Source organism: Malaclemys terrapin, chromosome 2 (assembly GCF_027887155.1).
Source record: "Malaclemys terrapin pileata isolate rMalTer1 chromosome 2, rMalTer1.hap1, whole genome shotgun sequence".
NCBI lineage: Eukaryota > Metazoa > Chordata > Testudines > Emydidae > Malaclemys > Malaclemys terrapin.
This window is the reverse complement of record NC_071506.1, coordinates 121,816,937-121,830,427: the sequence shown is the minus strand read 5'-3', so window position 1 is coordinate 121,830,427 and position 13,491 is coordinate 121,816,937. Positions and strand designations below refer to the sequence as shown.

Genomic DNA, 13,491 nt, shown 5'->3' with positions numbered 1-13,491 from the left:
TAAGGAGCAAAATAAAATTGGCAAGACTGACTGTGCTATTTTTCTGGATGACAGATACATTTTTCAGCTAAACACGATTACATAATATTTAATTTAGATTGTCAAAAAGGGTAGCTGTACAATTTGTCCACACATAAAAATGATCCAATCTACCTAGGTAGAAGCAGAGGGAGGGAGTGGAAAACTCTGGTGCAGAGAGGGTGGGTTTTTACATGGCATTGGGACATTACATAAATGTTTAAACATTAAATTGGTTCTCAAATCCAGCACGCTGCTTCTTTTTGATCACTTAGACATCAAAATTTCATACTATTCAAAAATGCAATTCATTGACTTTTAAGGTCACACAATATATGCCTATTGACGGTAACACTGAATTTACATGACTGTAAACACACTTACCAACCAATCTCAAATTAACTTTTTCTAGGATCTGTATGCAGAACCCAAACATATTAAATTGAAATTTGTCATCTTAACTACACAATACAGAATTACACTATGAATAATATTAGGATGATGTTCAAGCCCCTTTTTCCCTCCTTTTCAGAAACCCGATTTTCTTTTTGAACTGAAGCATAATACACAATTCTTTGTCACACAATGAAACTGCAAATATAGTATTTCTACTTGCTTTTACATTTAAATATGCTTTTGTGACTCAGACCATCTGCTTTAAATTATTTTATGTTCAACATTTTCACTGAATATTTTGTACATTACAATAACAAATGACAACTGTTTTAAATTGTAAATGTGGTTCAGCAATGCACAGCTAAACCCGAGGCAAAAAGCTCACAGAGAATTAAATATTCTGTTTAATATCACTCTGATTATCAAGATAACTCTGCATCACTAACTCCTATGCAAAATCTCCAAGGGATAAACAGGATTATCGGCCATTCTACCTTGTAGGTCATGAAATATCAGAGATGTCTTATGCCTTGAACTCCTGGATTTCTATAAACCATTTACAATGATGGCAACCTAGCTTTTCTCCAATCCCTGCTGTAAACACTGGAAATAGGTTTCCTATAGCAGCGGTTCTCAACCAGGGATCAGGGGCCACTTGAGGGACCGTGAGCAGGTTTCAGGGGGGCCGCCAAGCAGGGCCAGTGTTAGACTTGCTGGACCCAAAGGAGAAAGCTAAAGTCCCACTGTGTGGGGCTGAAGCCCGGGGCTCCCAGCCCTGCCACATGGAGTTGAAGCTGAATCCTGAGCAACTTTAGCTAAGTGGGAACCGCCTATGGTGTGGGGCCCTGGGCAATTGCCCTGCTTGCTACACCCTAATGCTGCTCCTGGCTTTTATATGCAAAAAAGAGTTGTGGCACTGGCAGGCTGTGGAGTTTTTACAACATGTTTTTACACCTCAGAAAGAAAAAGGTTAAGAACCCCTGCCCTATAGGGAACCTGAAGGAACCAAATGAGTCACCCTTAGGTGACGTTCACTTACTACTTGGAAAAAATGAACTATTAGAAGGAACCTGTGACACTGCACCCCATAGTCTTTATAGTAATATTATAATATGGTTATGGCATAATTATTATGCATTTTGTACACAATAAGTCATGTGAGGGGTCATTGGAAAAGTTATGATTTGCTAAATAGGATTATCCTATTTGTATGCGTGTATCATTTTTGTACCTGACATTATAAATACTATTTATCTGTACTTCAAATGTAGTTATACCTGGGTAACACCTACTAAATAGCTGGTTGTAAAGGGCCTATTGAGGGTAATGGGCCATTAGAAAGAACAAAGGCCTTAGGAGAAGCTTATCCCCCACTGGGTGAGCCTTGCTGAGAACACTCCAGACAGCATGTAAGTAATGGCTATGACTCTACAAGGACATGTGACCAAGTCAAATGATCCTGGACTCCATCATGGGATGTCAGTATTTTTCCACAAACTGGTCTGGGAACCAAGCTTTGAAACAAAGGGTTCCTGCCATATGCTAAAGCTATATAAGGCAGGGAGTGACATCATCTGTGGTTCTTCACTCCCCACACAAGAGGACATTTGGAAACACCTGAGGAACAAAGACTGAACTGGGGGAAGTGCTGGACCCAGGCTAAAGGACTTTCTAGCCTGTGTATGAAAGACCTGGGGATTCCAAGCTGTAAAGTAAGTGGAGTTGGTCCCATAAGAATCTGCAGCCCACCTGTATCATCAGCCAGGGTGAGAATTTGCTAGTTCATATCCTATCTTTCTAATATCTTAGACTTTGTTTGCATTTTGTTTATTTACTAGGTAATCTGCTTTGATCTGTTTGCTATCACTTATAATCACTTAATCTATCTTTTGTAGTTAATAAACTTATTTTATGGTTTTATCCAAACCAGTGAGCTTTGACTGGAGTGCTTGGGGAAAATCTCTGCTTGGTTACCACAAATGTGCATTGTTCTCTTCACACTGAGGGAGAGGCACACTGGGTATTAAACTCATATACTAGCCAGATTTGACAAGGGCAGGATGGTACTTCACCGAGGTCCTAGGCTGGGAAGCCGGTGGTTAGAGAGCCTGCATGTAACTGCATCTGGGTATGTCCCTACCTGTGTGAATGCTGGTGAAAGTGCAGGCTGGAGGGCTTTACAGCTTGTCACGGCAGCACAGTGTGAGAGGGAGCCCAGGCTGGTGGGCCAGAGAGCTCGGTGATACTCCAGTTCCCAATGGCACCCCGGGGGGAACCTGCCTCAATCTGCACGCAGTTAAGGCTGCTTACTGAATCAGAAGAGAACTAGCCCAGAGACCCTTACCTACAGTCGTACCTTACACCAGGACAAAAATTCTCCATAACTGATAAAAGACAAGGAACATTTATGGGACTGCGAAAGCATGGAAGTCACCCAGCCAGAGCAGCTTTGCTGTCTTAAATGAGCCATATCAGACAACCTAGAACTCTGAGCCCCTCAGACATTTTAAATATGTTACTAGCCACTTCAATCAGCTCTTCATATTACTACTCAAGCTATCTCATCAGCCTGCCTGCCCACAAGTATTGAAATCAACAAGATATTGTGAAGTGCATGATTGCTGCAGCCTGATTTTTGGTCTCCTTTTTTCTGTGCAGTGCAGCATGTGGTAGTCCCAAGCTATGCAGAAAGAAGGCAGCTGAAAAAGAGGCAAGCCCATTCACAAGTGAAAGAATGCAGGTGGCACAGCTCCTTCCTTATAGACCAGAGTGGATTGGGGGAGAAACCAAAATATTCTTGTGAATGGCACAGCAAACGTGAATGTAGAGTACGAAGGGGGCAGAATGGAAAGAGAGTGACCCCAAGTGGCAAACAAGAATATGGTGAACTCACATCAGATCCAACTTGTAACAGAAAGTAGAACTAAAAACATCAAGTAACTGCACATCCCACCTTGGAATCATTTAAGAACTATTCTAAATAACAACAGGAAAGAAAGTTACTATATACGGAAGAGAGCACTGGTTAAAATATGTTCTATAGGAGCTAATACGCAAGAGAGGAAAGCTTTAAAACAGAGTTTAAATACAAATCTACATATCTAATTTTAACCTCATTTTCTTATTAATATCCATTTTGCTTATTACCTAAGATGAATATTTAAATAAGTGATTTCTTATTAGCCTATTCTTTCTACCTAATGAATCTTGAACTGACGTTATAATGGTGATATTGTAACATCAGTCATCTTCAATGTGATGACAGCTTGTTGCTCTCCAAGGTCCTAGGACTCGCTTTGGTCTCTCTGAATGTGGGCCACTGTCCCAATAGTGAGCTTTAAACAAACTGAAGTGATTCATTTCTTCTGGCTTTGTAAGATACCATAATTTAGGACCTAATCTAAGAGTATTTGGTATTTTTGAAAACTGGGCTACTACGAGGGGGGAGGGATAGCTCAGTGGTTTGACCATTGGCCTGCTAAACCCAGAGTTGTGAGTTCAATCCTTGAGGGGGCCACTTAGGGATATGGGGCAAAAATCAGTACTTGGTCCTGCTAGTGAAGGCAGGGGGCTGGACTCGATGACCTTTCAAGGTCCTTTCCAGTTCTAGGAGATAAGATATCTTTATTTATTATATTAGTCCATCATCTTGTACAAATTTCTGGATCCTACACAGGTACCTAATAGTTTTTGTGCTCTACAAATAGTATAGGTGTATCGAAGACATTTTACTCCTGAGGGAATTCTGCACCAAAAAAAATAAAAATTCTGTGCCAAACATTAAAAATCATGCACACAATATTTTAGAATTCTGCAAATTTTGTCAATAAATAAATGTGGCTCCAGCATGGCCATTGGCTGTATTGAGGTGGGAGATCACCCTGAAGCCCCAGGGTACAGGGACTCGGCAGTGAGGCTGCACCTGACCCTGACACAGTGCAAGGGCTGGTCCTGCCCCAGAAACACCCTGGGGGACCTGCTCCTCTGTGCCAGGTGTACCAGGTGTGGGTGGGCAGGCTCAGCCCAGCAGGATCCAAGTGTGGAGGGTCTTAGTGCAGGGGGATCCAGGTGTGGGGTGAGAGGTTTGTGTGTGTGGCAATCTGGGTGCAGGTGGCTCAGTGGGAGATCTGGATGCACAGGGGCGCGTTGGGGGGTCCTGGGTGCAGGGGCCATGGGACTCTGCAGGGGATCCAGGTGAAGGTGGTTGGGGCTCAGTGAGAGGGTCTGGGTGTGGGGAGATGGAGCTCGGCGGGGAGGTCTGGGTGTTGGGGGACTCAGTGGAGGAGTTTGGGTACTGGGAGAGTAGGACTTGATGGGGGGGGTTCAGGTGCAGCTGCTTGGGGATTAGGTGGAGGAGATGCCACATGCTGGGCTCCCGCTTACCCCCCCAATTCCCCTATTCCCTTTACTTCTCCTTCCCCCTCCCCTCACTCCCACATTCCCCTCCCCCTGCCCTATTCCACTCCCCTTCCTTCACCACTGCCTCTTCCTCCTACACCCTCATCCCCCTTCCCTCATTTCCCCCACCGCCACCACCAGCACTCACTGTTGCACAGAAAACAGGAAGGCTCCCAGCATACAGAAGGGGAGCTCGACTGGCACTAGGACCCAGGAGGCGGCATTCAGCTGCAGTGTCAGCAGAGTTGAGACGCAGCCTCCTTCAGCTGGGCAGCTCTGCGCTTGCACAAACGAGGGGGGGCAGTGGCATGTAACCCCATGTGCCCCCCACCCAGGCCTTGTCTCTGTTTGCGGGGGAAGCAATCTCCCCCAAAAAACTACGCCCATGGTCATTCTTCCCTTTGCTTCCCTTTAGTTTTCTGCAGGGAAGCACAGGAATTCTGCCGGGGGGGCGTTTTCTGTGGGCACGCAGTCAGGCAGAATCCACCAAGGAGTAAATTTGGACAACAGACAGATCTCTAGATTGATTCAAATGGAAACTTTTGTCTTCAGAACCTTGATACACTCTTAAGCAAAGTCTTGTTTGGAAGAAACTACAAGATGTGTATAGAAAAAGCCTCAAATTCGACAACTCAACAAGCAAAACAAATGTTACCAGGAACTCCAGAACAAAGGTTGCAAAATATGAGGGGGAAAAAAGGTGAGTGGCTTATACTAGCTCCAAGACAGTGTTAAAATTCCATGCTGGCAGAAGAACATTAATCTCATTCTGAATCAAGGACAACCCTTTGAAGATTTTTAAACTGTTTTAATGCAAAGAAATGGTCTTCGCTTTGTCTCCTTGGATAGTAGTAATAACTGCTGAGTGCACTTTTTATAAATGCTGATACAAAACATTTTTCTAGCTTTGCCTAAACCCTAAAGCCAGAATATCAACTATTTAAGCCTGAAAGTTTCCTTCACATTAGAATAAATCTTTATTTTTGCTCAATATAAGTCAGTTCTCACATGGTGACTAATGTTCCTCATCATTTACCAGCTGTGAAATGATAAGTCCGCCTGGGTTGAAACGCTGCAAAGCTTACATTAGCAGGCTTTAGAGCTAGTCCAGAATGCATTTCCATTATAGACAGATATAGATGTTATTAAGCTGCTGTATCTTATAGGGAGTCCATGCAACTAAAAATCAGTTTACGATATCTGAGGAAACAATGAAAAACATGGGCTGCCCTGTAAAAGTACAGCTGAGTGGTTAAAAGTTAGATCTTGCTAACAAGTCCCCAGAACTAATGAAATACATTAATATATTCCATAAATAAGAGAATATTAGTATCACATCCAATCCGTGATCAACAAAAATGGTCAGTGGATATCCACAGATTTGCAGGGCTCTAGTTTTTGGGAGCTACCAACTAGCTGCGCTACTCCACACCTGTCACCTGTGGGTATTGCTAACCCACAGTGAAACCTACCAATGGGTTTTGAAAGTTTCACTTTGCAGTTGTGGCACAGAGTACATACTGTGGAAAGCAGTTGGAAAAATTAGGCAGAGGTAACAGGGCAGACGTACAAACCTGGAGAATGTAGAAGGGAAAAAGAGAACAGAACAGAAAGAGGAATATTGCTCCAATTTTTATAAAAAGAATACTAATTAGAAAGAATTAATAAAAATGACTCCGTTTCCTGCTCCCTAGGCCAACAGTAACTGGTAATGCTAACAGGCAGCAAGCTCAGCCCACGAAAGGAAGATGTTTGATATCACTCTATAGTCAGACCTAGCCTTTGCATTTTTGGATGGACAGATGAGGCAATATTTGAACCGCTCACTTATAAACATGATGTCCTGGCCTCAGTCATCACATAACTATACACATGGCTAGCATTAAGATTATAGAGAAAGTAGATTATTCAGTTCTTTGTAGCACTCCCTATACTTAACTAACTTCTCCTGTGGTAGAGAAGCAGTACCCAGTTGTTCATGCTCGGGTTTGTATCATAGTTGTCAACATTTGTAAGTGTTTCAAGTGAAATTCTCCAAAATATTTAAGAGCTAGGGAGCACTAGGTCTCGATACTGCAGAGTTACAGGCATACAATGTTAGCTTGTTCCCAAATTTCCATAAAATATTGTTGAGTAACCATGAATATGCCTGTTTAACTGACTTTTTCCCCCATCAGTACACCACAGACACCGTTTCACCAAAATTATATAGAGATACTGAAATGGAGGAATTCTTTGCTGTGGGATAGAGATTAATTTTGTACTCCACAGCAGTTTTTAGCCCATGGGGGAATTTTAAATTCAATGCTTAGTGTAAGCAGATGCATCTCTGCTGATTTTAGTGGAGTTATGTCAGTTTACAGCAGAGCTGAATTTGCTTTCCAGAAGTGAGCCAATGAGTCTAAAGTAAAGGTTAAAACTGCAGTGTGCACTGAAGGCCACTAGAAGATGCTGCAAGTTGAGACTATTTTTTCTTTTCACTTCAAAAGCAAACAGTCACTATAACAAATTTTGAATACATTCAGTGTGTATACATCGTCACCTAACTCTGCAGTGTAGTATAAACAAGCAGTATAAAACTTCTGCACCAGTGAATTATATATTGATTAAAACATGCTAAAACCAGATTTAAAAGCCAACAAACATTCCGACTAAATACGTCCCAGGATTCCTAATTTCAGTAGAAGAATTCCTCACTTCAATTCATGTCCTCTGTTCTCATTGTCAGTGCCCTCTTAGACCTAAAAGTCACTATTTTTAAAATGGAATTTTCAGTATGCTGGTTTTTTTGCAACAAGTGCATTAAGTTGCATTATTTTCTGGTCTTTTAAACATTGCAAATATGTGGCCTCCAATAAAGTTATTTTAAAATTATGAAAATTTATTGTATTAAGCATACTGGATTATGTGTGTGTTAGAAGCCATTATTTTAAGTAAATATCTTAAGTAGACACTTCAGTTCTTTTACATTACAGAAAGAGGGTATGGATTGACAGTATGCTACCATATTCTTAGAAAACTATTTTCCTTGCTTTTAAATACATTTCAAAATGCCCTAAGGATGGGAAATTAAGTTAATTCTGTACTAACCTAATTTGCACAACCATAATTTGCAAACATTCAAAAACAGCCATATCTTCTTACTTCTCAGCAAAAACTTCATACTGTAGCCAACTGCTGTAATGAAGTCTTTTATTACTAAGACTTCAGGCCCAATCTTACACTCACAGAAGAGCAAAAATCCTATTGAGCTACCTTTACAAAACAGAATACAGAACATTTGCTAGCATAGTATGAAATACAGACAGGGCTTCATATTGGAGGAAAGATGCAAGGAACCAAATCTACCAGTGCTATATCATATATCTATTAAGTTGAAATTTAAGTCAGCATTCCCCATGGAGGAAGAGTGCCTTTTCTATGTAGGTTTGCAATTTGGGGGTCTTGTTAGATCCTTGGATGCTCCGGTACTATCTGAGTTCAAGAACACTTTATTCACTAATGTCTAGCAATGAAAGTGAGCTTTTATTTTGTATGTGGAACTTGCTAGTTAACCATGTCTTTTATCAACTCTAGCTTAGACTTCTCTAATGTAACTCACATCAAGCTACACCTTAAAGGCATTCAGAAGATTGAATTAGCCACTTCCAACACACTAAGCAATGCTTTTTGAAGATAGAACTTTATAATGCTGTGCCATAGTTAACTGTTGTTTCTGAGTAGCTTCCAGGGGGAATCTCAAATATTGATTTTGACTTTACAAAGACCTAAACATATTGGGACCTGACTAATCTATGGCATGTCTACAATACGGAAATTTTCTAACCAATTTTAAAGACTGTTCAGCCAAACCAGTTAGTCATGGATTTTAACACCAGCTAGAGCCACAGTGTAGCTCCAGTTTTAAGTGATTCAGTAAATATAGGTCAGGCTGCGTGGAGTCATCAAAACTCAGATCCACCGTACAGTGCTAACTAGTTTTAAAATTAGTTTACCTGAACTGGGGGTTTAATACTGGTTAGAAATCATCCCCCATATAGCGAAACACTGCTCTTCAAGTAATATCTTCAGTGTTGTGATCTTTAAGAGGCGCTCAAACAGCTGCCAATTTACGGTTCTCGGAACCTAATCAAGTAAGGATTGAGAATTTGTCTATACTGAGAATTTGCACCAATTATAGCCACCATAGATAGGTCCACTGGTGAATATCCCTAGGGTAGGCAGGCCAAGATTTGTAACTAGTGCAGCTTTTTTACTTAGCTAGGTCAGAAACAGTCTGTGAGGTGTAACACTTGAACGCCATTCTGGAACATACCTGCTATTTGACTGCTAAACACTATTAAAACTAAAGAGTCACAGATTTTGTTGTGTGTCCCTCTACCCCAATATAACACGGTCCTCGGGCCTTGTATGTGAGACCGCGTTATAGCCACTGCCTTGTATGTGAGATCTCTCACTGCCTTGTATGTGAGACCGCGTTATATTGGGTTCCAGCCGGTACGCAATGCCAGACTGGACTGGCTTCCCCGGCGTTGATTTAAAGGGCCCGGTTCTCCAGCCACTGCAGGGAGCCCCAGACCCTTTAAATCCGGAGCTTTGGCAGCAGGGCTCGGGCGGGGGTTTAAAGGGCCCTTGGCTCCCCGCAGCAGCTGAGCCTCTGGCCCCTTAAATCCCCGGCGGGGATTTAAAGGGGCTGGTGCTCCAGCTGCTGCGGGGAGCCCCGGGCCCTTTAAATCACCGCCGGAGCTCTGGCAGCCGGGCTCGGGCGGTGATTTAAAGGGCCCGGCGCGTCCCGCTGCTTTACCGCGTTATATCCGAATTTGTGTTATATCGGGTCACGTTCTATCAGGTTAGAGGTGTACATAGGCCAAGCTATACAGCCAATGAGAGAACACAGTATACTAAGCTATTTCCTGTAACTTACAGGCAGAGACTGGGGCCACCAAAGCTATTCCTCTGCCTGTAACACGCTGGGGGCCTGATTTTCCTTTCACTTACACCAGTGGAAATCAGGCATCAAGTTTTCCAATTTTCACCACAATCAACAGATTTGTGCCCCATGCCATCTAAAATATTCCCTGAAATTTTGGAGTTGAGTGGATGCAGCATCCAAGTTATTACATTAGTCAGATGAACAGAGAAATAAGATTGAGTTGAGCACAGGACCTCACTTGGCTCAGGCTATACTGAGCAATCGTTATTATATTATCACAGTTTTCTTGGGGAAAGGCAAGTGTGGAAGATTTGATGCTTTTATTAATTATTTTTACCTCTGCAAAACAGTCATGAAAATTTACCAGTCCTATAGGAGAGTGAGATGGCCTCCACTAATTGTGCAGACACAAATGTTTATTACTTTCCTATTAATTTTTACTGTAGTCAATTCAGCTGAACAGGCATCACACAGCACACATTTGGGTCTGGAGAGATCTTTATTACTGGTGATACATAAAATAGAAAGAACCCAGCTAGACTCTCTGAGCCAATGCTGAGTTTGTAGGAAAGGAAGATGAGGGGAAACCAGCTCTGGTGAGCAGGACAAATTTCAACTTGAAGTCATTGAGAAAAGCAATGTGTAAGCACACTGCAGCAATTTAGCTCAAACTGCCACTTTGCTTTGGCCCTCCAGCTAGTTCTCACTGTAACCCAGGGAGCAAAACTCGACCTGCTCAGGATAGTTATTGATTTCCGGTCATCTGTAGTGTTGTTGGAGCTGTGTTGATCCCAGAATACTAAAAAGAGAAGGTGAGTGAGCTAGTATCTACTGGTGAAAGAGACAAGCTTTCAACCTACACAGACAGGAAGAGCTCTACATAGCTCACAAGCTTGTCTCTCTCACCAACAGAAGTTGGTCCAATAAAAAAATGGTTTCAGAGTAGCAGCTGTGTTAGTCTGTATCCGCAAAAAGAACAGGAGTACTTGTGCCACCTTAGAAACTAGTGCCACAAGTACTCCTGTTCTTTTTGCCAATAAAAAAAAATGTTACTTGACCCACCTTGGCTCTCAGATATCATTGGTCATTGTAACCTCGCCCCTCCATCACGGCTGCCTGTATCCGGGCGTCGGGGGGAATCTCCTGCATGGGCAACACTTATGCCGGGTTATGTCTGGCTGCTGCCATGCAAGGGCTCGTGTCCAGCGCCGGACACCCTGCGGGGCTCTGCACAGCGGTCCCCCAAGGACAGCAAAGAGGGTGTCTCGGCGGCAGCTCCCTGGCTGACCCCGTAGAGTTGTCACCTCTGAGAGGCAATAAAACCGGGACACTGGGGATGAGCCTGCGCCCGCAAACCAGGCGAGCTGCAGCGCGCAGGGAGCAGCCGCACAGCCACCTCCCGGCGGTATCCGAACAGGCAGCAACGCTTGTCCCCGCCCCCTGCTAGCGACCGAGCCAACCACCGCCCCCGGCTCCGCCCGGCCGGCCGAGCACGAGCCACCCCGCAGAGCGCGCCAGAGGCCCCAGCGGCGCGGCTGAGCTGTTACAGATCAGGAAGCACAGCCGCTCCGGCGCCCCTCTCCCAACCAGAGAAGCGAACTGCGCAAGCGCCACCCCCACAGCTACTTACTAGCTCACGCGCCGGCACCAACGTTCGCCCCAAGAGGCCGTTCCGGGTTCGCGGATACTCTCGCGAGACCCAGTAGCCTATCGCTCCGCCCCTAGCTTGTTTCTCGTCCCAGCCACTGATCCCAGCTGTCACCACCCACCCACTTCCGCCTCCAGGCCGCGTCCCTTCCACTTGCAAAAGAGGTCAGCCCCCATCACGTGCTTCCACAGGCCAGGCCCCGCCCCTTTACTCATCCAGCTCCGACCTTCCCACGCTGTATGCCCCTCTTAACATAAACTCCGCCCATCACCCTAACTAATATTTCCTTATGGCTCATGCCTCTCCTGTGTATCCGTCACCCGTAGGCCCCGCCCCTTCGCCCTTCCCAGACTTCGGCTCAGGCCCCGCCTCCTCCTCTTCAGTTACACCTGACAGGGGAAGGGGGCGGAGCCTCCGATTCCGGCCCCAACCGTTGCCGGCGGTTGGATGGGGGAAGTCTCGCGAGAGTTGTCACCCGGAAGCCGGCAGAGGAGGGTGAGAGAGAGAGGAAGAGAGTCGCGGCTGCTTCCTTGCTAGTGGCGGCGGCGTCCGTAGTAGCGACTGGGGCGGCGCGCCCGGGGCTGGTCCCGGCGCCGCGGGGCTGGAGAGGCGGCGCCGCAGCAGGAGCCGGGGGTGTCGCTGGGCCGGCCAGGCGGGCGGAGGTGGCTGCGCGGCCCGTGTCGCGCTGTAAGATGGCGGCGGCGGGCGGAGGCAGCAGCGTGAACCCGTTTCTCAGCGACTCCGAGGAGGAGGAGCCGGCGGAGCCGAGAGCCGGCGGCAGTAATGACCCCGGTCTGGGAGGCCCGCTCTCCCCGCAGCAGCACGAGGAGGAGGAGGCGGCGGTGGGGGGTCCCGGGGCGCTACCGGGTCTGCGGGCGGCGGCCTTGGGGGAGGCCGGCTGGGCCGGGCCCGGCGCAGGAGAGCCTCCCCGGGTGCCTGTGGACGCGCTGGCGGCGCAACTGCTACGGGACCAGTTCCTGCTGACGGCGCTGGAACTGCACACGGAGCTGCTGGAGAGCGGCCGCGAGCTGCCCCGCCTGCGCGACTATTTCTCCAACCCGGGCAACTTCGAGCGGCAGAGCGGCACCCCGCCCGCGGGGGGAGCCCCGGGCCTCTGGGGAACTGCCGGAGCGGCGCTGGGGGGAGCGGCAGCAAGCGGCAAGGAGCCCAGCCCCGGGCAGCTCAGTAAGTGACTCTCGCTTGCCACAGGGAAGAAGGGGAGTGTGCCCTGCCGGAGTCTCTACGAGGCGGGAGTTGGTGGTGGGAGGGGTGCGACGGGGGCCTAGAGGAGAGATGTCTGGTGGCTGGACCTAGGTGTGTCTGGGAGGCGTGCGGGGGACCGGTGTGTATGGGGGCTTGACGTACCTGGGTGCTGGTATGGGCTTGGGTACAAGGGTTGGATGCTGCGCCGAAGGCGCAGCGTGGAAAAAACGGAGCGTGAGATTGGAGGGGATGAAGTAAGCGTGATCATTGGGGGGGGGAGGGGTGTCAGTAGTGCAGCAGTGTTAAAGCTAGGCTGTTATATTTTCTAGTGTAAGGTCAACAGGACTCAGTAGAAAATCTCTAGCCATGTTAGCTAGAAGTCATCTTGTTTTGAGTTGTGTGTGATTAAATTTTAAGGCAATCCTTGTGGGGAGAGAGGTAGGCATTTCTTCTTTAATACTGGCCCATTCTCACGTTTATTTTTCTTATCTGACACACCAATCAGATCACACATTCATGGTTCCACTGGGAGTGAGTTTTCCTTGGCCTGGAAATAGGAGGAAGTATATTTTGGCTTCTGACTGATAATCCTAAAGTCTATAATTTCCAACATGAGTTGTCAAAATTTACCATTAAAAGGTCAATGTATTGACCCTGGCAACATAAGAAACAACATTCTGAATACCTTAATACTTTTATGAAGTTTCACCGGTCTTAGCTGTTGAAACACAGTACAATTACTTCCATAATTAGTGCTAGCAGGTTTAGAAAGCACCAGCTGTCTATGTCCTGTCATCTCTCTAAAATGTTTTGGAGGAAAATGTGTATAATCAGTATTGGGTGTCTTTTTTGTGGTTTTTGTTTTGTTTTTGTTTTTTGAGTAAGGCAGGCAAAG

At 45.9% G+C, this 13,491-nt stretch overlaps 2 protein-coding genes across 8 annotated transcripts in view; one reads left to right on the top strand and one right to left on the bottom strand.

Annotated features, from left to right (window-relative positions):
* The window catches only part of PIGN (phosphatidylinositol glycan anchor biosynthesis class N), a 152,897-nt gene extending 141,684 nt beyond the window's left edge, over positions 1 to 11,213 (bottom strand). The window contains exon 1 of one of the 5 annotated variants that reach the window (XR_008444008.1): positions 10,808 to 11,211. The gene's annotated coding sequence lies outside the window, so the exon portion shown is untranslated. Of the gene's footprint in view, positions 1 to 10,807 lie in introns of all 5 variants that reach the window. The other 4 variants (XR_008444007.1, XM_054020086.1, XM_054020085.1 and 1 more) reach the window with 4 other exon arrangements.
* Positions 11,214 to 11,860: 647 nt separating this feature from the next.
* RELCH (RAB11 binding and LisH domain, coiled-coil and HEAT repeat containing) overlaps positions 11,861 to 13,491 on the top strand; it is a 112,895-nt gene continuing 111,264 nt past the window's right edge. Inside the window, exon 1 of one of the 3 annotated variants that reach the window (XM_054020083.1) lies at positions 11,861 to 12,578. In XM_054020083.1, coding sequence (XP_053876058.1) covers positions 12,086 to 12,578 — 493 coding nt within the window. In that variant the 5' untranslated portion in view covers positions 11,861 to 12,085. The remainder of the gene's footprint in view (positions 12,579 to 13,491) is intronic. The other 2 variants (XM_054020081.1, XM_054020080.1) reach the window with 2 other exon arrangements.